At 47.7% G+C, this 23144-nt stretch overlaps 1 protein-coding gene across 3 annotated transcripts in view; it reads left to right on the top strand.

Annotated features, from left to right (window-relative positions):
• Positions 1-23104, top strand: part of LOC121077400 (gamma-aminobutyric acid receptor subunit beta-4) — a 68770-nt gene extending 45666 nt beyond the window's left edge. For 2 of the 3 annotated variants that reach the window (XM_040572637.1, XM_040572639.1), the window contains 5 exons: positions 7805-7887; positions 12112-12249; positions 13806-13958; positions 16130-16386; positions 16932-23104. In XM_040572637.1, coding sequence (XP_040428571.1) covers positions 7805-7887; positions 12112-12249; positions 13806-13958; positions 16130-16386; positions 16932-17309 — 1009 coding nt within the window. In that variant the 3' untranslated portion in view covers positions 17310-23104. The remainder of the gene's footprint in view (positions 1-7804; positions 7888-12111; positions 12250-13805; positions 13959-16129; positions 16387-16931) is intronic. The other variant, XM_040572638.1, reaches the window with a different exon arrangement.
• The last annotated feature ends 40 nt before the right edge of the window (positions 23105-23144 follow it).

Genomic DNA, 23144 nt, shown 5'->3' on the forward strand with positions numbered 1-23144 from the left:
GAGGAAGAGCCGTGTAGAGCTGGCTGGATTTAATGTATTTTTCCTCCTAATAGCTTTTTGTCAGAAACTGCATTGGTTTCATCAAATTTTAAACAAAAAATTAGGGAGAAATTTTTCATTTAAGAAAAAAAAAACGTTTCAAAGTGTTGATGTTTCACTACTAATTTTATGCAGGGAATTTTTCACTTATGTCAATAATTCCCTCTCTATTTCATGCTGCTTGTACTACCACTGCTGGAATTTGAGAGTTACAGGGAGAAACACCAAAGCCTTTCTCTGGACCTCCAGAGACTGTCTAGCCCACTTCTGCCATAATATTCACTAAGCTTTACATTATCACACATACAAGCTATACATTATGGTCTGATATCTGTATTTCCTTTTCTAGACCATGCAGTTTCCTTTTGGTATTGAAGCAAGTTAACACTCATCAAATGTTGATGTCGTCAGTATTTTCCTATGTTTTCAGAGACCTAAAAATAGAAATAGCTGTAACAATGCTGAAATCCTCATATGGTAATTTGAAATCGCATTTGAAACCGGCTTAAAAACATCCTTCGGGGAAACCTCGAAGCTATTTGATTTCGTTCCAATTAAGGACCAAACCGAATTCCAGCAAAACAGGTGCCTCGAGGAGCTCAGCATCCCTGTGCTCGCGGGGCAGCGGAGGGCTGGGGCGCGGGGCAGCAGGCGCGGAGCCGAGTGGACAGTGAGCAAGACGCAGCGCCTGGCTGGCGAGGAGCCCAGGCGATGTGAGCTGAGCAACTGAAAAACTGCAGAGGAATTTGATGACGGAGACTAAATCCTGTGCAGGGAGAATGAGGGATCTCCTCCTGTGAAGGTGGTGTAGTGGTGGGGGTGGGGGTGTGTTTTGCTTTTTTTTTTTTTTTAATTCCTGCCCATGATAGTCACCGCAGTGAGGTGTGGTTTGGAGATGAGGCAGTTTGTGTAGATGCAAAGAAGCCAAGGCACAGCAGGGCACTGAGCCCAATGGGAACGTAGACCCCTGCTATCCCCATCAGTGTAAATGCCTGTTCAGTGCCTGAAGCAAGGCGGAGAGAGCTGTTATAGATCAGACATCTCAACACTTGCAGTTTAAACCTGAGTGAAGCTGGATGTATCTGCTTTGGCAGCACAGGGTTTCTGCTTTTCACGGGGGTGAGTTCCCAACAGCCTGCTGCTCCCTGCAGTGTAGCTGCTCCTGGGGGGTGTCAGCCTTTGCACTACAGCAAACTAATCCACTCCTGGGACAGAGCCTGCTCCTGGGCCAGGCAGCAGCTCGAGCACCACTTGTAGCTCACCTTATGCAGGGAAGCAGCCCAGGTGGGCAGAGGCACGTCCAGCATCCCTCCCACCCACTCACCCACCAGCAGGTTACTGCATTGTGCCTCTGGGGCTGCCCTCCCTCCTCCCCATGGTCTGGGCTCTGCTGGAGCTCATCTTCTTCCTAGCTCCTATTTTCAGCCCGTCTCTTGACCAGGACTGAGCTATGTCTGCATTACATTCCTCAAATTCAGGCTTGGGATTATTGGTTCTCCAGTTGGTAGAAAGGGCTCTCTCTCTCCTGTCTCGCTTGGAGCCTGCTGTTTGCAGCCATGTCCTTGCTCTCCCTATGGGTGTTCTCTGATTTTTATGGAGTAGGGACCTGACAGGTTACAACTGAGGAGTTTTCTCTACACTGAGACCCCTGAGCAGCAATTTTCTCCTTCCGTCTCGCAGGCCAGAAGAGAAGAAATCTGCAGTTTTTCTCTTTGCTTCCCCCTCCCTCCCCACGAGAGGTTTCCCTGGAAATGTGAGAGATGATTCAGTCTCTACCCTGCCTCTAGCAGCTCTGCCTGCTCCCTCCGCAGGTTAGGCAAAGGCAACAGAAATCTCTCCTTTGGCAGCCTGGGTGTAAGCAGTTGGGCTCGTGTCCACCCAGCTGGGCTCCAAAGCTGGTGCTGCAGCCTTGCGCTGCTCTCACCACCCAGCTCCAGCACAGAGGTCTGGGTGTGGGAGAAGGGTTTGTTCAGTGGGTGAGGGGAAATGGGAGTTCGGTTAGGAACCTGACATATCCCCATGTGCGTTTTGGCCTTCTAGGGACAGGATGAGGGACTTAGCTGGAAGCACTAGTTGGACACAGAGGTGCCTGCATCTACACTTCAATTCCTATCCCCTAGAAAACGTGTGCTTTTTCCCAGGGTGGAAAACAGGTTGATTTCGATTACTGGTACCCTGAGTACTAGTTTAGAAGAGCTTTTTTTCTCCCCATCTGATTTCAGTGCAGCGCATACTGCTGTTTATCAAAGGATGCCTATGCAGGCACAGATGCTTTTGGAAACAGAGTGACCTTAGCAGGATTGTGCCAAGACTTATGGAGTCGGTTTTAGGCCAGCAGACACAAGGGGAAAATATTCCATATCCTTGCCTTGCTCTTGGTTCTAACATGACCTCCAGGAGTCTGCAAAGATCAGACCGTGTTAAAAGAATGGCAAAATCCACCACGGGTTTATAAATCCCTCCAGGCCCTTCAAAGTTTGTGCTTACTGCCAGGCAGAAGGTGACATTTGCCAGCATGATTTTTATGACTGACTTTGAGAATGTACAGAGTAAAAATTTGATTTCATTTTTTCCCGCATTCAGCAAAACAGCAATTTTGCCTCGCCTTCTACTCTCAGTTATCAGAATCCCAGTACAAGTCTAACTTATCCCTTGGGGGGGTCCGCACATGTCCTGTGAAACTCAAGCTGCTTGTGTACTTTCTCCTCATTGCTGCAAATTGAGCTCTGGGAGTCAGTATCACTGGGGGACAGGAGCATCTTCAGCTTCTCAGGCAATCTGAAATCCAAAAAGTTTCAACCAGCAACTTAAAGTTGTGTTGTTTTTTTTTTTTTACTCTTTTGCTGTGAGGGTGTTTGAATATTTGTGTTAGTCCCTGGATGATGAAACTTACTCCATACCTGCAAAACAGACAAGAACGTAAGTGTAGGCACGTGCTGTTCCAGTACCACTTAACATTGGCCCCAGAAACCAGTCCCAGGCACATCTAGTTCACTGGTATGCATGTAGTTATGATGCACACGGTGCAGCAGTTCATTTTGTAAGGATGAGCTCAAGGAGAAAGGGACCCTGCTTGCTTTAGGAACCCCTCAAAGGTGAATGTCTTCACTTCTCTCCAACCCAGCCCTCCTTGGAGAGGCTGGACCTGCTCCTTTAGGAATCAGATGGTGTTTTGGGGGAGTCATATTTTGCCCTTTACACTCATAGCTGATGAATTTCGTTCTCTTGACACACTGGAGATGATCCAGAGGATGAACTGGTGGCTGAGGGCCTCCAGAGCTGAAGTTTGGTACAGGGAGATCACACCTGGGGAGCTGAAGGGGCAGCTACCATGGAGGGAGGCAAGCAACAGGGTAGGAGAGAGATGGAGAGGAGACATTCAGCCAGGGTAGGTAGGTTTTAAGAGGTGGGAGCTCCACATTGCTCTGTCTTTGAACTTATATAATCATTCTAAATAAGACAGAAGAAGCCATTAAGAAGTAAACAGTGATGAAGAGGATTGGAAAGGGAATGGAAGGGCTGGTGGCGTTCAGGTCGGAGAACTTGTGGAGGACTGATGGTGTGTAGGAGTCTGAGCTGCAGCTGTGGTGGGATGGACCTGTGCTGCTGCTCATGGAGCAGGCAGCAGGGTGAGGCTGCATTGCTTTTCCGTGCCTGCCTCTGCTTTATTGGTACTAGTGCCAGGTGGGCATCGCTTCCTCCTTGTAACAACAGAGACCTAGCACATGCCTGGTGGGACTTTGAGCTTTGTGGCTGCCCTACCTGAAGTGATCCCTACCTCCCCTGGGGCTGAAGGACTCTCTTCAGAGTAAGATATCTGGGCTACCTCAGCTTCTGCTTGGATCTGCTGGGTGCTGGCAGAGAAGGGGGATATCCATCAGCACACAGCCTGCCAGAGCTGCTTGACAACTCACGAATGCACGTCCCTCCTTTTTCTTTTTGGAAATGTACAGTGGTTTCTCCCTAGCCCTGTCCTCGATGGACTGCCTGCCAGCTGTGCAGCAGAGTAGCAGGGCACTGAGGACTTGGCTGCTTTGAAAGCCTGCAGACCTGAGGAGCAATGATGAGGGCAAGGGCACAAACACGTCTTTCCTATGGGGAGGGAAGTGAGAAGGTTGTGATGTGAGGGGGGGTGACTTGGAGGCCTGCAGATGTGACAGAAATGGAGGGAGGAGAGGGGAGCTGGAGATGGTGGGTGCTTGGCCCCTTCACCGAGCATGTCGTGCGAAGGGCAGGCGAGCCTCTCCCCTCCGATGGGCAGCGTTTCTGTGAATCGCCATCGAAGCAGATGGAACTTCACGCCACACACATTTTTGGATTTAAAAGGGGAGGGAGGGTGGGTAAAGAAGCAAGAGAAAGGGGGAGGGAGGGAGAAGACGTGGCCTGGCCAGGAGCCAGCACCTCTTGCCAGTGCCACGAGGAAGATGGCACCCTTCCCCAGCGTCCCCTCTGGCCCTGCGCTCCCTGCTCTGCTCCACTCGGGTCGCGTCTCCTGCGGGCACTGCTCTCTGTCTAGAGCTGTTTACAGGGCGATGGTTTGTTCTGTCTTCTCATCTCCTTTCGCACAGAATGAGTATCCACTCTGCTTTCTGTCTTTTAACCTCTTGTTCTTCTCTGGCTTTCCTTCCCCAGGCTCCTTCACCCCTTGCTTCCCCTGATCCCACTCCTCCGCTCCCTTACCCCGGTGGCCTCCTGTCCTGCATTATCTGCTCTCCTGTCTCTCAGCCCTGCCCATCTCCCCCATCACCATTCATACCATCATCACTCTTCTGTCTTCTGGGAGCAGGCAAACAGAGCCGTGATGCTGTGGGTCACCCATGAGCAGGGTATGGCAAAGAGCTGTTGGGGTACAGGATGGTTTTTGAGGTTCAATATATAAATAATTGAACATCCTCCTTACCTCTCTGTGACACCACGTTCTTTATCCCAAGAAGGGTGGATTATCAATTCTTAGGAAGCCCAGAGGCAGGACCCAGCATCTCAGGCCAGCTGCTCCCCACCTAGTCATGAGCCAAACACCCAGGTGGTCCCACGGTGCTGGTGCCCATGGCCTTGCTGGGTGCCCCTTGTTGTGGATGCAGCACTGCAGCTGAAATGCTCCAGACAAGCAGGTGGTTGCAGTCCAGGCTGAAAAAAAAAAAAAGATAAAAAGAAAAACACCTGCATGCTACTTGGTCCCAGTCCTCACCTGTCCCAGCACTGTTACGTGGGCAGGTCAGCAGGAGCCTGGGGCCTCGAGCCAGCCGGGGTATCTCTGTTGGATGCTGAGCTGTGCAGCGTGGATGTGCCCACCCTTTAATTTGAAGGAAAGAGAAATTCTTATCTGATTTTTAAGGACTGATGCCCTCTTTATCTCGTTTTTCTCCTTTCCGTCCTATCTGTCCTGAAGTTCTCTTCTTTTTGAATCAACGGGGATAAATCCTGCTCTGATGTAAATCTCTGCTGATGTAAATTGGTGTGATCTTGCAAAAATCATTGGAGTGGCTCTGGATTTATGTTGGCTGTTAGCGTGAGCGGGATTTGGCGCATGGAGTGTGGTAGCCATAGCTCACTGTGTCGTGCTCTGCATTTCCAACCAGCACTGCAGGTGACGAACAAATCCTGCCGAGAGGCGAGAGGGTCCCTCTCCGTCCAGAACAGGCTTCCCCTGGATGTCCTTAGCGCAGCCACGTTAGCCAGCCAGGCTGCAACTTGGGGACGGACACCGCGGAAAGGTTTTAGCCCGCAGGGTCCCACAAATGGGGTGGAAAATTTTCATTTAATCCGTTTTTGCATCTCACACTTTAGGGAAAATCGGAGAGCGCGTTTGTCGCCGCCGTTTCCCAGGGGTGCGGTATAATGCACACAGTATGGCCGTGTGCGGCACAGGGGGATGACTCATACCCGGCCGTGACTCCTTGGCCTCTGCGCCTGGCCGGGACGGGCCGTGCACCTGCCACCGCGGGCTCTCCAGGCAAAGTTCAGCTCCCCCAGGTGTGCTTGGGGCTGTCCCCCGTGCCCAGGTGCACTGGGGTGGGAGAGGCGTTGGCTTGCCCGCAGTCCTCCCCGAGGTGCCGAACCTGGCGGCTGTGGAAGCAATGCGTGCCCAACGCCACGGTGATAATTTGTACGTGGCTCCTGCCCTGTCATCCTTCTCCCCCCCCCTCCCCACCCCGTGCTCTCTCCTCCACCCCGACTGCATTACGGATAAAAGGGTTAAGAGCTCGCCTGGGCCCCCTGCTCGGAGAGAGGGCAGTTGCAGTGTTGTATCTAGACCCAGCGAGGATATATATAAATTCCCTCCGTCTCTTCGGATCTATTTATAGCACGGCAGGCAGTGGCAAAGGCTCTCCTCAAGGCTTCATCTCCTACAAACAGTCTTCACAGACAGCAGAGAGATAAATTTAGCACACGAGATTTCTTAAAGAGCCAGCAGCTCCACGGGGCCGCTCGCCCGCCCTGCTCTGGCCCCCATCCTGGCACCCCCCGGGCTGTGCTCTCCCACGGGTGCTTGCACCCCCATTCTGCCACCCCCCCCCTCCAATTTTCTGTCCAGCTTCACCCATCCTGCCCCTCCTTCCCCTTTCTGCTCTCTTTTTTTCTTTCATTGATGCTTTTTCTCTTTTGCTGGTTCGCCATCTCATCCTCTCTGCTTTCTTGTCTTTTTTTTTTTTCCCTTTTTCTCTGTCTCCCTGGCCACAGGGCTCAGAAGATAAAGCTTTCTTGTTAACAGTTCACTGGTTATGCCTACATAGTAAAAAATGTGTAGCTTGATTAATGCCTTCCAGATGGTTAATTGAAAAAAAGGGGGGGGGGGGGAATGCACCAATCTCTCCCCTCTCTTCAGCACTCTGCACACATACGCTGCATAGGAAGAAAACTGCATTGAAGGGTGAGGGGAGCAATATATTTGAGAAATGGGGGCAGCCTGCTAACTGTAGGGCTGGTAAATTAGCAGCTGTTCTGCTCTGTGCCTGCTTCCTACCCGTTCCCTCATCTACCCCACTGCAAAATGCCCCATCCCAGAGAGCAACGCTTCTCTGCAACACACAAACACCCTCCTTGCACACACGTGTGAGCACTTCGTGGGCACTGAGTGGCTCTGACACGCCCAAAACAACACCAACCCTCTTCCTCTCCCCATATTTATTTTTATAGGGGATGTGCACACATGCATTCATGTGTCAGGCAAATCTTGATCACGAAATCACTCGCACAAGAGTGAATCTGTGAGCAGAGCCGCCAGCCCATAGTGCAGGAGCGGGAGGGCAGTAGGTACAATGGAAGGACTGGGACTGCAGTGGGGTCCTTGAGGCAATTTGGGAAGAAGGACGAGGGAAAAACATGGTCATTCTTCCCCCTAGGTCATGGCAGGGCAATTTAATTGATGCATTTTCAGTTTATGGGCATGTGTCCTCTGCCTCTCTCTAATAACCTGACATATCTCTCCCCCTCTGTCCATAGCTCTGCCTACTCCCAGTTTCTTTGTCTCTCTCCTGGAGGGACAGAGGAGGAACACAAATCCCTCCCCACCTCGCTAATAGAGACACTGCCTTGCTGACGTGAGTCACGAAGGGTTTAAGCCATGCAGTTGAGGGTGAGCCGCATCCAGCCCCCCGCACACCTCCCTCCCGCCCTCCCACCGTGGCTCTCCCTGGTTTCCAGGGAAACAGCAGCCCCAAATGCTGCCTTTCACGTCTGCCTTTCACTTCTCCGTTTTTTTGTAAAACAACAACAACAAAAAAAATATATATATATATCCTGATTTTTTTTCCCCTTCTTTCAGGATCACTACCACGGCTGCTTGCATGATGGACCTGCGGAGGTACCCCCTGGACCAGCAGAACTGCACGCTGGAGATCGAGAGCTGTGCGTATGCCACACGATGCCACGCGCCAACCTGCCCCAGCCAAGTCTTCCCACCCCTGGGCTGCCTCCCACGGGTGTTAACCCCCATCCAAGGGTGTGCCCTGGGCAGGACCAGGCTCCCTCATCCAAACTCCATTCCCTGGGGACCTTGTAGGTGAATGCCTAGGGAAATAGAGATCTAGCAGCTGACTGGGCACTAAAATCACCCTCACTTTCGAGAGGGTAGGGAAGCCTCCCTTAGACCTAAGCAAGCCCTGGAAACCTGTCCTCACTGGTGGCTGAGCCTGCTCTTCATGGGAGGTGGGACCAGAGCTCCCCACAGCCCCTCCCTGCTTGGATTTTCCTTGTACTCCCATGAAAAGCCTCCCCTGACCGCGCTGGCGAAGGGAGGTTGGTCTCTCCCTCATAAAAATGCACTGCAGTATCCCCGCAGGAGCGGTCCAGAGCAGCAGATCTCACAGTAATGATGATGCAGCTTCAGTGGTGATTATCAGAGAATTGCTTTTTTCATAAAAGAGGTCCCACGGCATCGGTAGCCGGCAGGCACAGTGCTGCCTCCCCAGCCCTGCCCGCGCCTGGCAGCCCTGCTCCCGCTCGGGATGCGCAGCAATAGCAGTGCTTGGCGTGGTGGGTAATGGGATGTAAATGAGGTCCTCCTGGAGGCACTAATGGCATGTCATTTCTGGCACTCCTTCGTATTTTGAGAATAGTTTACGGTACAACCAAGAAAACAGAAGGCAGAGAATTACCCACAGTTCCCCATGTTGCGATTTTGTTCTTAATGGGACATGTCAAGCCAATTTGTTAGTTGAAGTTACGCTTCCTTACAATATTTCTAAGATCTACGCAGAGATGAAGAGACTCATGGTTTCCTTCCTAAGAGCCTTTGTCTCTCACACTCTCGCGCATTGCGAATCCACAGGGCTCCATTTTGTTTGCTTCCACATCCACACAACTTTGGAACAACACTCCTTTTATGCCTGGCTTTAAAAAACACACTGAAAACAAACAAACAAGAAAAACAAACACCAAAATAACCCTTTTGTGGTGTGGGAGTGTTGGGTTTGTAAAGCAGCAGCATGCAGCTGGGATCTCCTTCCCCACAGCAGCCTGTGGAGCTTGCCTGCAGGAGGTAAGCTCAGGCTGGCACTGCCTGTTGATCTAATCCCTGTCCCAAAAACAGCCCTCACCCCATAAACCGTCTCCTAACTGTGTGCCAGGACTCGGCAAAAAAGCGATGAGGCAGGCAACAAACAGGCCATTAATCTGACATTTGAAGACATTGTATCAATACTTTATGATATTTCAGGTTGAAATGACTTATCTTTGTGAAAGTTCTTTTGCTTTTTAACATTAAAATGGAAACTTCGTTTTCCTTTCTAAAGCTGCAAATCAAAGTGGAACGTTTATTTTTAGACTGAACAATCTCTCCCTTTAGAATCACTTTAAAAAATGGCTTCTTGGAAAAAAACGTGTTTGATTTCGCATTGCATAATAACATGAAAAAAAAAAAACAGAAAAGATTGGTACCCAATATCAGCAGGTCGTAGAATAAATGGAATAGAGCTAGTTAACTGTGAGATATCCTAAAATTAGTTACTGTAATTTGACATTTTCATTGCTGATCAGGAAGTAAATTTGAAGTCACTGCTGTTAAATTTGTGGATGATGAAGATAGCAGTCTGCGTGGCTTGCTTGCTGCACATTTGAATACATCCCGATCTGAATACATCCCGCATATATCTGAATACAGCTAAATGCGGAGGTTTGGGCATGGGACTGAGGGACGGTACCTGCCCGAGCATCGGCCGGGGAAAATGACGGAGGGCTCGCAGCCCTGAGCATCGCTGCTGGAGGCTTCGTGGCAGGGCCCTGACAGAAAAGGCTGGAGTGGGCCTCAGTTATATAAACCAGGGGAGCAGTGAGTCAGAGCAGGGAATCGATTGGCCTCTGAATATGTTGCTGGTGAGCCTGGGAAAGGGGCTCTGTCTAATTTTGGTTTCCATAATTTAGAAAGGAAGTTGAGAAATCAGAAGAGGTTGAGAAAAGATGCTAAAAACCGTTCGCGAGCTGGAGCAGATGTTTTGCAGTAAGAAACTTAAATAGCTCAGCCTGGCTTGTTTACTGCAAAGGAGGTGGAGAGGTGACTTGTTTACAGGCTGGGTGCACCTCTGCAGAGGGCGAGCGCTGGGTGGAAAGAGCTTGGTAACCTCAGAAAAACACAGAGTGACCACCAGCATCTGAGAGTCTGAATTCAGGTGGAAACTCACACACAATGTTTTTAGCTGCGAGCATGTTTGAGCCACCGGAATCAAGCACCGGGAGCAGTGAGGACTTTGCTTTTTCGTGATGCTTTCCACACTTAGTGCCTTGCTCTGGGAGACACACTGCAGCCAGATGCAAACACCAGGTCCTGTGCACAAAGCCGGGGTAACTGAGGCAGGGCAGCAAGCTGTGATACCCATGTTTGCAGCAGAGGAGATGACATAAGGGTCCCTCTGAATTCCTGTGGGCCTGTGACTCTGGGTGCTTTACATTTTATGGCTGTGGAGCAGAAGCAGCTGTCAGGGAGGAGGTGGAGGCCTGGCTTGACTGATTTTCACCAGCAGCAGATCTGGCACAGCGTTTGGAAAATTGTTATTACTTTTTTAGCACCTGTGAATAAGCGCAGTGAGCACAGGACGTGGGCTTGGACACTACAGAGTCATCAAATAATTCAGTTTAGAAGGGACCTCAGGGTATCTCCAGTCCAGCCCCCAGCTCGAAGCAGGGTCAGCCATGAGATCAGAGCAGGTTACTCAGGGCTTTGTCCACTCAGGAGCTGCAGCGTGACACCATCCTCAGAGGTTCAGATCTGAGCCAGGGGAACCCTTGGCCCTTGAGGTTAGGTAGAATAATTCCTCCTCCTCCATGGTGCATTCAGCAGCTCTTTGTTCCCCTGCTGTCACTAATAACCTGGTGCTGGCTCTGGTGGCCACTCTCTGTAGTGGATGTTGGCCTCGCTGGGTTCTGCAAGCCACCTGCCTCTGCTGCCAGGGCTTGTGGCCGAGGCTGGCTGTCGTGCTGCAGCTCAGGTGGTGAACAAAAGCTGTCTGTGGGCACAGGTGAAGTTTCTGCTCTGGACAAAGCCTTCCACAGTGCTGTACTACAGCCTGTGTATACGCTCGTGCTTCTCTGAGCACAGAGGTGCTCCCGTGTAGCTCTACCCTTTGCTTAGAATAAGAGGCCACCCCTTGTCCAGAAACAGCCACGGTGCTGCAAAGCCTAGCTTGCCAAAAGCGATGTTAATTGTCAAGTGGAGATGACTCCTTGCCCACAAGGGCAATAGGCAGGGCTGTGACCATCGCACTAACGGGAGCAGAGCTGCATGATTTTGTCCCCTGGGCCTTGCTCCCAGTGAGGCCAAAGCACCTGGGCAGTCTTTCTCCTGGGACTGTGCCTGTGGGCTCCTCAGCACTTCCAGCCCATGCAGCCCTGCTATCTATAGTTCAGGGTCAAAGCACGAGGCTGTACCCTCAGCTGAGTTAACCTCTGAACAAATCCATTACCCTGAAACATAAGGGATGAGCATTCATGCCTTCCCTTCCTTTCTTCTCTCGTTAGTGCTCTTTTCAGCCAGCGCCTGGCAGAAGCAGTTTCCAATCTCAGAGGCTCTGTCCACTTCCCAACTCCAAATTTTGACTGAGAGTATTTAAAATAGGGAGGTACTCTGATGCTTAAATTTCTTTTCAATCACTGTTGTAAATTTTTATTTTTTTTAATCTCTTGGAATTTTTGATACTTGGAGGCTCTGTTTACCTAGTCCACATCAGAATGTATTGTGTGATCTCCCCCTTCTGGTAAAAGGAGGCAGTTTTAAAAAAGCAAATTGCAGTGTTTGGTGCATGTGATAGAGGCTTCGGATGCTCAAGTGCCTGTTGTGTTAGCCATGGAGATTATGTAGCACAAGTCAAGATTTGATGGACCATTTCCCGCATTTTTTTTTTTCCTGAATCCTAGCCAGAAGGGGGAGTTCTGACCAATTTTTTTTTCCCTCTTCTTTGGGGGACTGTACTGCCAAGCTCAGCTGAAGAAAAGTACGTCAGCAGGGAGGAGCTCTGCTTGCTGTCTGATGGTGTGGGCTTTCTTTTGGATCCTCTTCCAGATCACCTTAGAGAAAATGGGGGTGTCATCTGCTGCAGCTTGTCAGCTTAGTTTTCTCTCTGTGCTTCTCCACCTCTGCAGATGGTTACACGGTTGATGACATTGTCTTCTTCTGGCAAGGAAATGATTCTGCTGTCACGGGGATGGAGGTGCTAGAACTGCCCCAGTTCACCATCATTGAGCAGAGGCTGGTCAGCAGGGAAGTGGTCTTCACCACCGGTAAGTTTCTGCCCCAGGGGTGTGATGAAACACATAAACCCTCTGCTGATCTAGGTCAGTGTGGTTGCTCCTCTGATCTAGATGCTGAGACATTAACTTAGGATCTAGGCTTTAGTTTAGGGTCCCGTTCCTTTGAAAAAGAAGCATCTCCTACACCGACCAAATTTGATTTTTTTGGATGCAGTTGTTTTCATTTCTTAATCAAAACTCCAGCTGAGCTCAAAACAGAACCTCCTTAGAAGGTTCTCAGCCTTTACCTTATTTTTACATGGTTTTCAACTGTCTCCCAAAGGCAACGTAGGTGTAGCAGAAAACAGAAGAATATTTCACTTGAAAAGCAGGTGGTCTATGGAATGAAAGAAACCCATCTGCACACTGCAATAAAAAGATCTGGAAGGAACGCTTGGGACAATTCAAATACTGCCAGTTGGAAAGTCGGAGGGGGTTGGATTTTGGTTGCTCTCCTCACTTTGATCTGGCATGGAGTTCACTGCCAAAGCAGCGAGCCACACACCTGTTACATGATTTTTGGAAAGCCACGAAATCAGAGCCAAAGTCCATCTGTGGTGGTGGCAGATGGTGATTTTGTAATGGTACCTCAAGAGGCATGCCAGGGGCAGTGTCCCATTGCAGTGGTAATCTAGAGATCTACAAGAGGCAGTGTTTCTCCAAAAGAAGTTTGCAATCTAAACAGATAAGACCTTCAGAAAAAGGACTGGTGAAGTACCGTATTCAAGCTACGCAAATGGCACACAGTGGTGAGAGAACCTAACCTCCTTTTTCCCAGTCTACCTCCTTGATCATTAAAGAATGTTGTTCTCCTGTTACCTTAGCTGCCAACCCACAAGTATACTCATATTTCAGACTGCTGTGTTGCCTAGGGAAGGAGGTGAGAAGGAAGAATGGCCTGGACGTTGTTTCAATGAGAGGCACTGCTTTGTCCCTGTAGAAATGACCATGCTCCAATGGAAGGACAGTAAAAGTCCTTATTGTTGTCACTGTCCCCATTAGGTTCACTAAAAGATTAGGAGGAAGTTGCAAGAACTTAAAAAAAGAAAAAGACCTACAGATTAACTAACAGTACTCTATTTGCATATGAATTTGCCCAGTCTGACCATAACCCATTTTTAGAACAGCATGGGAAAAATACAATTCAGATCTTCATTGTTGTTTGGAGGAAAAGCTAGCACATGAAACAAAGGAAAATCATCTCACTGAATCCAGATATAGGGTTAAAATCTCCTGTGTATGCCTATGTCTTATTGGAACGTACCATAATGGCAGTTTCTGCTGAGTACTGAACAGACATTATCCCATGATGTCTGATACAATAATGTAACTTACGTAGAGTTGCCTTTCTTCTTAATATTCTGAGCCAACTGAGCAGACTCTGAAGAGTCCCTCCCTAAAGCTGATGAGTCCACAAAACCTAATGAAAGAGAGATTCCTCATTATCACTGGCTCTTGAGAACATTTTCCAAATAAAATTTCAATTCCTAACCCAAGCTTCTACCATAAATACAGCCTCGCCCACCTCTGTAATATCTCATTGACAGGTTCATATCTGCGCTTATCCTTGAGTTTCCGGATCAAGAGAAACATTGGTTACTTCATTCTGCAGACCTACATGCCATCTATCCTCATCACTATCCTGTCCTGGGTCTCCTTTTGGATCAATTATGATGCTTCTGCTGCACGAGTGGCGCTGGGTAGGTACCTTTTTATTTTACATTGAAGAAGGTGTTTTTTTGAGGGAAATCAGACAGGGCAGCTCTAAGAAAGAAAATACTTTTTTCTTGATGAGGTAGCAGCGAAACAAGCTGTCATCCCAAACGAAGAACATTTCTTCTGAGAACAAACTGGAAGTTTTCATCCTGAAGTGTGACTTCTTTTGTTCAGAAATATTATCTCCTAAGTTTGAGTCAGTAAAACTTACATTATAGATTTCTGTAGGTGCAAGTTCAGGCATAAATGGTCACAGCTTCTCAGACATGTGAGATTGTGACATGCTATGAACCCACCAGTTCCCTCACTCTAGTTTGTACTTGTTTTCTGAAGTAGCGAAGTCTGGGCACCTCTTGGCCAACAGGTGTGCTGGGAGCAGTTTAGTTAGATGGTACTTGCTGAGAGTGGATGGCCAAAACGCAGTAAGTATAGTGAGTGAATGGCTAAACGTTTAAGAAAATAAAGTAGCATTACACATTTTTGTGATATTTTAGGCCCCATACAGACACTTTCTTGTAGCTGAAGACCTTCTTAACCAAGTCAAACGTGGGACAGTAAAGTCCAAGTTTTTCTTAAGCATATGTTCCCCTAAATAGAGATGTTTTCCTACGAGAGGAAGAAAAAAAGAGATCTTTTAAGCAACAGAAGGGAAGTGGGGGTGGATTGCAGATGAGGATTTTGAAGAAGGAACAGGAGAAAAGGGGGTTGGCTGGCATATGAGAATGGGGCTGTGCAACACGATAGAAAGTTCAGAGGAAATAAGAGAGCCAAGGAGGGAGAAGAATTTCAGCTGGGGGGGGGGGTTAGGACTCAGAGAAGCAATGAAGCACAGATAGAGGCTGGGTCTTACAGAGAAATTTGAGGGTTTAAATTAGCTCTAGAAGAAGAGAGAGTTTGTGAAGACTCAGAGGAAGCGTGGTTTGTACAAAGACACATAAAGAGATGATTTGGCTGTACTTGTTTGGAAAGTCTGGAGCAGGAAGGGGACAGGAAGAACATGGTAAATTAAAAAGGTAAGTTGCAATGACAAGAGTATAATCAGTGAGAGAAGAAAAAGAGATCATGCCAGACATTGCTGGCACAGTGAGAGTATAAGCAGAAGGGTGGACACGAGATGCACAGCTGTTGAATTTCTGCTGACATCTGGATTCAAAGGAGAAGACAGAAGAAAAACATCATAGATTAGAACTGGAACAGCTCTCGCTAAGACATTCCTGACAGCTCTCTATCTAACTTGTCCTAAAAAAGCTCCAAAGAAGGAGAATCTGCAATCACCTCTGGGTACTTTACCTCCAGATTTGCCTCTTCATACAGTCAAAAATCTCTTCTTTGCCTCTATCCTAGGTCTCCAATACAATTTGTCTAGTTTTGGTAGACACAGAGAACATTCTATTCCACCCCCCTCCCCCCCCCTTTTTTTTTTTTTTTTTTGCGCAAACCTTCTGGATATTGAAAGACTGTTGTCATATATCCCTTCTGTTTAGTCTTCTGTGGACTGAAGACTATGTTTGTTTAAGATGCAGGAAATATAACTAGGCCTAAAAAGGAAAACATGAGAGGAGTTTGTACAGATAACTGAAGTAGTGAGAGGTAAAGCTGGTGACAGGAAGGTGCGAATTTATAGGGCCAAGGATGTGGACAGAAGCCCATCAGGCAGGTAAAAGGAGAGCCATGTAGTAGGAATCCTTTCTCTCTTTGTCATATTCATGGCACTGGAAAGACAAAGCAGATTAAAAATTCATGTCAAGGATACTGAGGCATTCAGTAGTGCCCAGGGAAGCCTAATGAGTTCATGAAGTAGAAAACAGGGAGAAGAGTGAGAGACTAAGAGAAAAACTGTGTATTTCCTATCACAGTGAGTAAAAGAAGGACAATCAGGGAGCACTTGGAAAGCTGAGGTCCAGAGAATGTTGATCCACATTGTTCTGATGATACTCAGCTTCAACATTTTCTCCCACTATTGATGTTGTGTTTTTTATTTTTATTTTCTGCATTAGGCAGCTGGGCTTAGAATAATGGTAATTTTCTTCCCAATTGTGCTGCTTCCAACCTTTCTGAGGTTCCGTCCAGCTGGGAGGAGGGATGGGGAAACTGAGATGGGCATTTAAGGAAACCACCCCACCTTGGTAACAGAACACCTACCCTCTCCTTACAGGGGTCACCACGGTACTTACAATGACTACCATCAACACCCACCTGCGAGAGACTCTCCCCAAGATTCCTTATGTCAAGGCTATCGATGTTTATCTCATGGGTTGCTTTGTCTTCGTGTTCCTGGCACTCCTGGAGTACGCTTTTGTCAACTACATATTCTTTGGGCGAGGCCCCCGGCAGCAGAAGAAACAGAGTGAACGGATCAGCAAGGCTAACAATGAGCGCCACCGTTATGAAGAGAAGAGGGTGAGAGAGCAGGTTTGTCCCCTTCTTTCATTGTGGCAGGAGAATTCGGTCTCTCCACTGCTCATTCAGTCCTGGGTGAGCTGTGGTGCAGCCTTTCTCCTCATCATGAGAGAAAAACTTCAGTTCCCTTGTCTTGTTAACACAGATCCACTGAAGTCTACAGACAGATGCCTAGAGAGACATCTTCCCAATGATTACTGGGACTTTTTTCTCCTTGATCATTTGGTCATCATCCTCAAGCCAATCTCATCAGGACCATCCTCTTACAAGGACAGGTCTAGCCCAGAGCACCCCTGTGGCTTTTGGTCCTAATCTGCTGGCAAAATCACATTGCCCCACTCACAAGTTTGCTGCAAGCACAGGCTCCAGCCTGTGGGCAACCAGCATCGATGGAAAACCTTTGCAAATGCAGAAGTCCAGGTTCAGAGCCCACTGTTAATCCAACCAGCAGTGCTGGTACCCAGAAAACTGTTCAAAATCATCCCCGGTGGCATAGTCATGTGCACACCGTGCACGGGACAACTTTGCTACCTTTCTCTTTGTCTTCCCTGTTCTAGGTTGACCCTTACGGTAACATCCTCCTCAGCACTCTGGAGATGAACAACGAGCTGCTGGCCACGGACATGATGAGCAGTGTCGGTGACTCTCGAAACTCTGTCATGTCCTTTGAAGGCTCAGGAATCCAATTCCGCAAGCAGCTGGCCTCTCGGGATGGATTTGGTCACCACCCAACCCTGGACCGCCACGTCCCGCTGACCCACCATGCCGCAGCCCGCAACCGTGCCAACTGCCGTCTCCGCCGGCGGTCATCTAAGCTGAAGCTCAAAATCCCAGACCTGACAGATGTCAGCACCATTGACAAGTGGTCACGAATCATTTTTCCAATCACCTTTGGATTCTTCAACCTTGTTTACTGGTTGTACTATGTAAATTGATGCCTGCAGCCTCCAAGAGAGATAGGGACAGACACTCAGACAATGACAACACAGGAGTGTTGTGGTCTTTTGGGTTTGGGTTTTACTCTTTACTATCATTATCATTTATTCCTTTGATTCATTAGATTTATTCTAAGCTTACTCTTCTCTTTTCAGCACATGTAGAACCACGGAGTGTTGGGGGGGATAAGGGAGAGAAGAGTATATGGGAGGGGATTTGGTTTCAGGGAGGGATGCGTTTGTCTTGATTTTGGTTTCCTGCTGAAGGACTTAAATCATTGTAAAAAAGAAAAAAGAAAAAAAAATGAAAAAAATGAAAAGAAAAAAAAAAGGAAAAAAAAGAAAAAAAGACATAAAAAGAAAAAAAAGAAAAAACAACAACAACAAAAAAAAGAAAAGTTTTAAATAGGGGGGGAGGGAGATTTAAAGAAATTGAGTCAAAAACTGGTGGGGGGGATAGGTTATCTTCGGCTGTGCTCACTAATGCGCTATCCTCACTTCCATTTCACTACTGAATTTCATCTTTCTCTTCTCAGTATTATTATATTTTTTTAATCTTTCTTCTGTCGCTGTTCTTAACCCCTTCATGTTTATTCCTTCATGGATTCATGAGATAGTGGTGTTTCATTCTCATGCTATGAGATTTCTCTTTTCTTTTTCTCTCTCCCTCTCTCTTGCTTACAAGCCTAAAAGAATCTTTTAAACCAACAAATAAAAAGAATATTTATTTTGGAAGAGCTGGGAAGGGGGGAGGACAGGGCAATTATTTGGGAGGGAAGGGGCAATGTGGGGGCATAGGGGGGTGGGAGGAGGGAGCTTATCAAAAGCAAAGGCACATTTGCAAGTTGCCTTTTTCCACCTTCAGGAGTCTGCAAGATGTTTTTCCTGTGTGAATGGGTGTGGGGGTGTGTGTGGCGCATCTGTGTGTGTGTGCGCGTGTGAATGTAGATATGGATGTGTGTGTGCAAGCATGTTTTCTGGGGTGGGGAGCTGGGGAGGGGGGTTTTGTAATGTCTTTTGTAGAAAGAGAACTCAGATGACATTTAACTGGCAGTGTTTTGGGGGGAATAGCAGGGTTTTGTTTGCTCATTGCAACTTTGTGAGGTTGGAGGTTGGAATCCCAGCTTGTACTAGAGAAATAGGGCTGGGGACAGTAGATTGTGCAAATATACTTGCTGAGGAGAGAGAGGGCTTTGTGGATCAGCAATGGGATGGCGCCATTGTCCACTGCTGGCATCTGATCTAAACTGATTTAGTCCTGAAATGAGGGCTTGTTCCTAATCATTTCCAATCTGCATCTTTCTTACTGAATTTTGGGAGAAAAGCAGTTACAGGACTCTGAAAACTCAGCCATTTCCCCCCTCTACCTGCTCTTTTTGCCAGACAAGGGACTTCACACTCCAGTCCACCAAGTAACCATAGCCTACAGCAAGGTGCAGGAAGGGGTGTACATTGTTTAACTCGTTGTGCTTCAGGATGAAAAAAATCCAGAAATGATAACTATTCCCTTTCCTAAGAACTTCAGAAGCAAATAGTGGGCTGGCACCCTCTGATGTGTACTGCTTCTATCTGGCCTTGCTTTGTGTCTGTTAAAACATGCGGAGTGTAGAGAAGAGGACCCTGTGTTCCTTCCTGCAAAAGATGCAACTGAGGATGCAGTAGAGTTCTGTGGAGCATCATCCCTCTGGAAGACAATGGTCTTCAAAAACTGGGCAGGCTGAAGGTTGCAATGAAAATGCTGAGCTTGTCAGTGCTTGTGGAAGCCCCTAAGTCTGTAGCAGCTTACATCCACACGCACGTTATTAAGGTACAGAAGGGTAACTTGGCCTTGGATGGCAAGGTCAACTTTTTTTCCAAAGGAGCCAGTGACTTTCAGAAAATCACTGAATTATTGGCCACTTTGGCAATCACTGATGATTGATAATCTCCCTTATAATGTTAATAAAAGCCATGAATATAATAAATTCACAAGTGCAAAACTTTAACCTTAGGGTCATTCTGCCATTCCTGGAGTAATGATGAGAACCTTTTTCTTACCCGATAGAGGTTTTTACATGCCAGACACACAGACACAAACACATGGCCTTGAATCCAAACATCCCTTTATTTTCCTGCAAGCATTCTCTTCCTTTTTTCTTAGATCCCATTGTTTGGGAGAGCAGAGTGATCCTCTGAGACCAGGGAAACTCCTGTTTTTGAGATGACAGATGCATCTCATGCACAGTTTCTCATTTACTAATTTATGTCTGTACAGTGCTATGAAAATGTGAATCACTATAGACCTGACCTAGTAACACTGAAGTCATGGAAAGTTTTGTCTTGACTTGGATGAAGTAGGATCAGGGCTCATCAGAGTAATAAGTATTGTTATTTTTATATCAGTAATGTGTTTTATGCATTTTCTACTGGTAGAATCCTAAACATAAGTGTAGAGCATCCATTCTTCTCAGTCATCCCCAATCTCTGTCTCCTTTTGTCATGTTCATGCATGCACACATTTAGTCCAGGCCTCCCTGGACTCACCAAGGTTTTAGCACAACTCTTAAATCAGGCTTAGATTCCTAGCTGCCCTGCAGAACAGTCTCTTGCTGGTTTCCACATTTGACTGATACTGTTGAAATTGGGTTTTCCCAATGTGGTTGCAGTTTATTGTTGACATGGGTCTGTATAGGAATAAGAGTGAAAAGTGAACAGAGCTAGATCATAGAACTAGTGCCGAATCAGGTAGTTTTGTCTGCCTGATATGTAGGAATTTAAAGGTTGGCCAGAGAAGAAAGTTACACTTTCAAGTGGGGTTTAATTTGAAAATGGCTTTTAAAACTTTTAATGGAAGTCATAAAGTTGTATTTTATGACATCAACAGTATAACGTAGGTGGATATACGCATGCCAGATGGAGGCTGTCTAGCAGCAGGTTTCATTTTTAAGGGGAATCTAACCAGCTGATTGGTCATTAAATAAAATATCTAAACACTTATCCTTTATATATGTGATTGCAGTGTAAAGGGTGGTCAGAATGACAGAAGGAAAAAAAAAAAAAAGAGGCAGTTGTAAGAAGCCTGTTAAGACTGGAGGGAGAACAAATGGCTACATGGTAAGAAATGATGAAGCTGAGGGAGATGACTCAGGAACTCCAGTAATATGACAGCTGTAGTAGAAACCTGACAAATCTGTGGCAGGAGTTAGGCACCTGAGAGCTCTCTCAGCTGGTCCCAAAGGCCAGCAGTGGCACACAGATGTGAAGCAAAGCCCACCTATGCTCTTTGCTGCTTGGGCGCAGAGCCCTACAGGGAAGGGGGCTCCTGCCAGCCACTTACAGACCCATCCAGCCATGCAGGTATAGCCCAAGGCCTCCAGCAGCTGGAGATCAGGCACAGGGGTGTCTGTGTTTACTCTTTGAGGCTTCAATCAGAGATTGAGCCCAGAATTTCATAGTGACAATCCAAAAGCTTTCCAGGGAAAAAGCACTGCTCAGCTGATTTCTTCACCTGCTGGGATTCGAAGCCAGGCTCCTTTGCTATTGCCTCGGTTCTCTGTTGGCTGGGTTCTCTTTCTTATCAGGAGTCATCCTAGTTTCTCTCTTTGAATGTTTCTGACCTGTCATTGCCAGGCCAGTTTTACTTCATAGAGTCAGTCTTAGTATATCCAGACATCTGGACTATTTGGTCCTACACAATAATCTTTGCCAAAGAGTGTGCGGTCAGGACTTTTCACAGTTCAGGAACTGCCTTATAATTTCTGGTGACAGAGCAGGATGCTTGGAGAACAACTGAGTCCTGTAAGTCAGATGAGTAATAGAAAATGTGGTCCTGGATGAGGGAAGAATGCTGAAGGCCTTTAGACATGCCCTCCTCCAGGACCTAGGTGGCACCTCCATTTTCCCCCTCCATAGCTATGTGTCCACCCCTAAGATAGGCAACAAACCCGTGTGTTGCTTTAAGGTCCAGTGATCCAGAAAGGAGACAGTGGATAAAAAAAAATGAGGTTTGATCAAACAAGGCTGAGAGGTTTCAAGCCACCACAAGCATGAGGAAAGGAAAGGCAGGAGCCTCTAATGCAGTGGGTACAAAGCTCTTGTTATTGGAAAGTTGGAGGAGATTTCCACTCTGCACTCATGTGCCTGCTGCTGTCCACCTTTGCTTCATGAAGGGAGAGCAGTGGGGAGGAAAGAGTGTGAGCGCTGTTCTGCAGAGGAGCTGCTTCTGGCTTTTGCTGGAGTGGTGCAAGAGGCAATTCTGAGTGGAGCTCGGTTTGTTTGCAGCTTGGGACAGGGCTGCTGCTTGCAGGGTCTTGGTGTTTGGGCAAAGACTTTAACATGAGCATGATGGAAGCACCAGGCTGCCTGAGGGAGCTGGTCTGGAGAACGTTCTGCACCTTTCCCATGCATAGCAGCCTAAGGTAGGCATGTGGAGGAGGAGAAAGAAGGGGAGAAACAGAAATGAAATCTCTCTCAGGATATACATGGCCAACATAACTCTATCGCTTCATTTTCTGATACTGTATAGTGCTGTCACTCAGGGACCTTTAGGAACTAGGACCTTGGGACTGTAATCCTACCTGTCCCTCTCCTATCCCCCCTTCACCTTGAGAATTAAGAACTGAAGAGAGAAAGAGAGAAAGAGCAGAAGAGGAAAATAAGAGCCCTGGTAGCAAACCCCTGCTATTCCATGGGTGAAAGTAAAGCTTTGGTTACTAAGGTAAAAGGAAAATGTATACCTTTATATTCATGTCTTCAAGCATAAACCAGCCCGTAGTGTATATAGGATAAGTTCACAGTGCATGAAACAAACAGGACTATAGGTCTTAACTGGCATCCAGCTTTCTTGCATGCACATCTGACACCATGCCAGCAGCTTATGTCTTGCAAATAAGTAGGGAACCTGCCAAGGCTTGGCACTTCCTCTGTCCAATGGACAGCACATCCACTTCCCAGAAACAGAGCCATGCGGGGAACTGATTGGGCCAGTCTGTTTGACCAGATCTGCTCCAGAGGCCCTGGTATGAGGAGATAAGGGGTGGGGGAGGGAGTTGGTTTTGTTTGCCTTTTTGTGGAGAGGGGGAAGGGGTTTTAAATCTCTGAGCTGTATCAGGCAGAAGCGAAACCTCTGGAGCTGCAGACCAAAGGACAGTGGCTTTAGGAAAGGTGTTTGCTGAAATCCTGAAGGAATGGATGGGATGAGGAAGAGGTGGCTGGTGGGAGAGAGCTGTAACCGCAGAAGCAGAGTTGAATAGGAGAGAGGTAGTGAAAATACATGTGCAATACAAAAGGTTTGAAAGGATTAGAGCACTGGAAACCGGGGACGTGTAGTGAGCCAGACAGGCTGGGTGCAGCTGCAGGCAGCACTCAAGGAAACCCAGCCATGGCAGCAGTCCCTGGTGGGCACGGACCGCAGACTCTGGGAGATGGTGAGGGCAGGAACTGGGAAAGGAGCCAGAGACTCATGGTGCTCTGCTGTCAGAAAGAGCTCAGTCCCTTTAGGCAGGGACAATCATTTGCATCTGGACAATGTTGCAGGAGCTGGGCTGGGATATGCAGGAGAGCTACCGCCATCCCAAGCTGGGACAGCGGCCAAGCTCTGCCCTGGTGTCAGAGATAAGGGAGAACCGGGCAAGAAATGCCATGCAGGTTACCAAATGCTTTGTTGGAAATGAGACTGGGCTTACCAAGCAGGGTGGGATGTCTTTACAATAGGCATGGAAATTGGGTCGGGGTATGGGTCAGGCAAGAGATGTGAAATCTATGTGTTGGAAGCAGGACCTAACGCAGATGCTGGGAGGGAGGGAGGAAGGGTGGGAGTGAGGGAGGAAGGGAGGGAGGGAGGGAGAGGAGCAGAGA

This window comes from Cygnus olor, chromosome 13 (genome assembly GCF_009769625.2).
Source record: "Cygnus olor isolate bCygOlo1 chromosome 13, bCygOlo1.pri.v2, whole genome shotgun sequence".
Lineage (NCBI taxonomy): Eukaryota > Metazoa > Chordata > Aves > Anseriformes > Anatidae > Cygnus > Cygnus olor.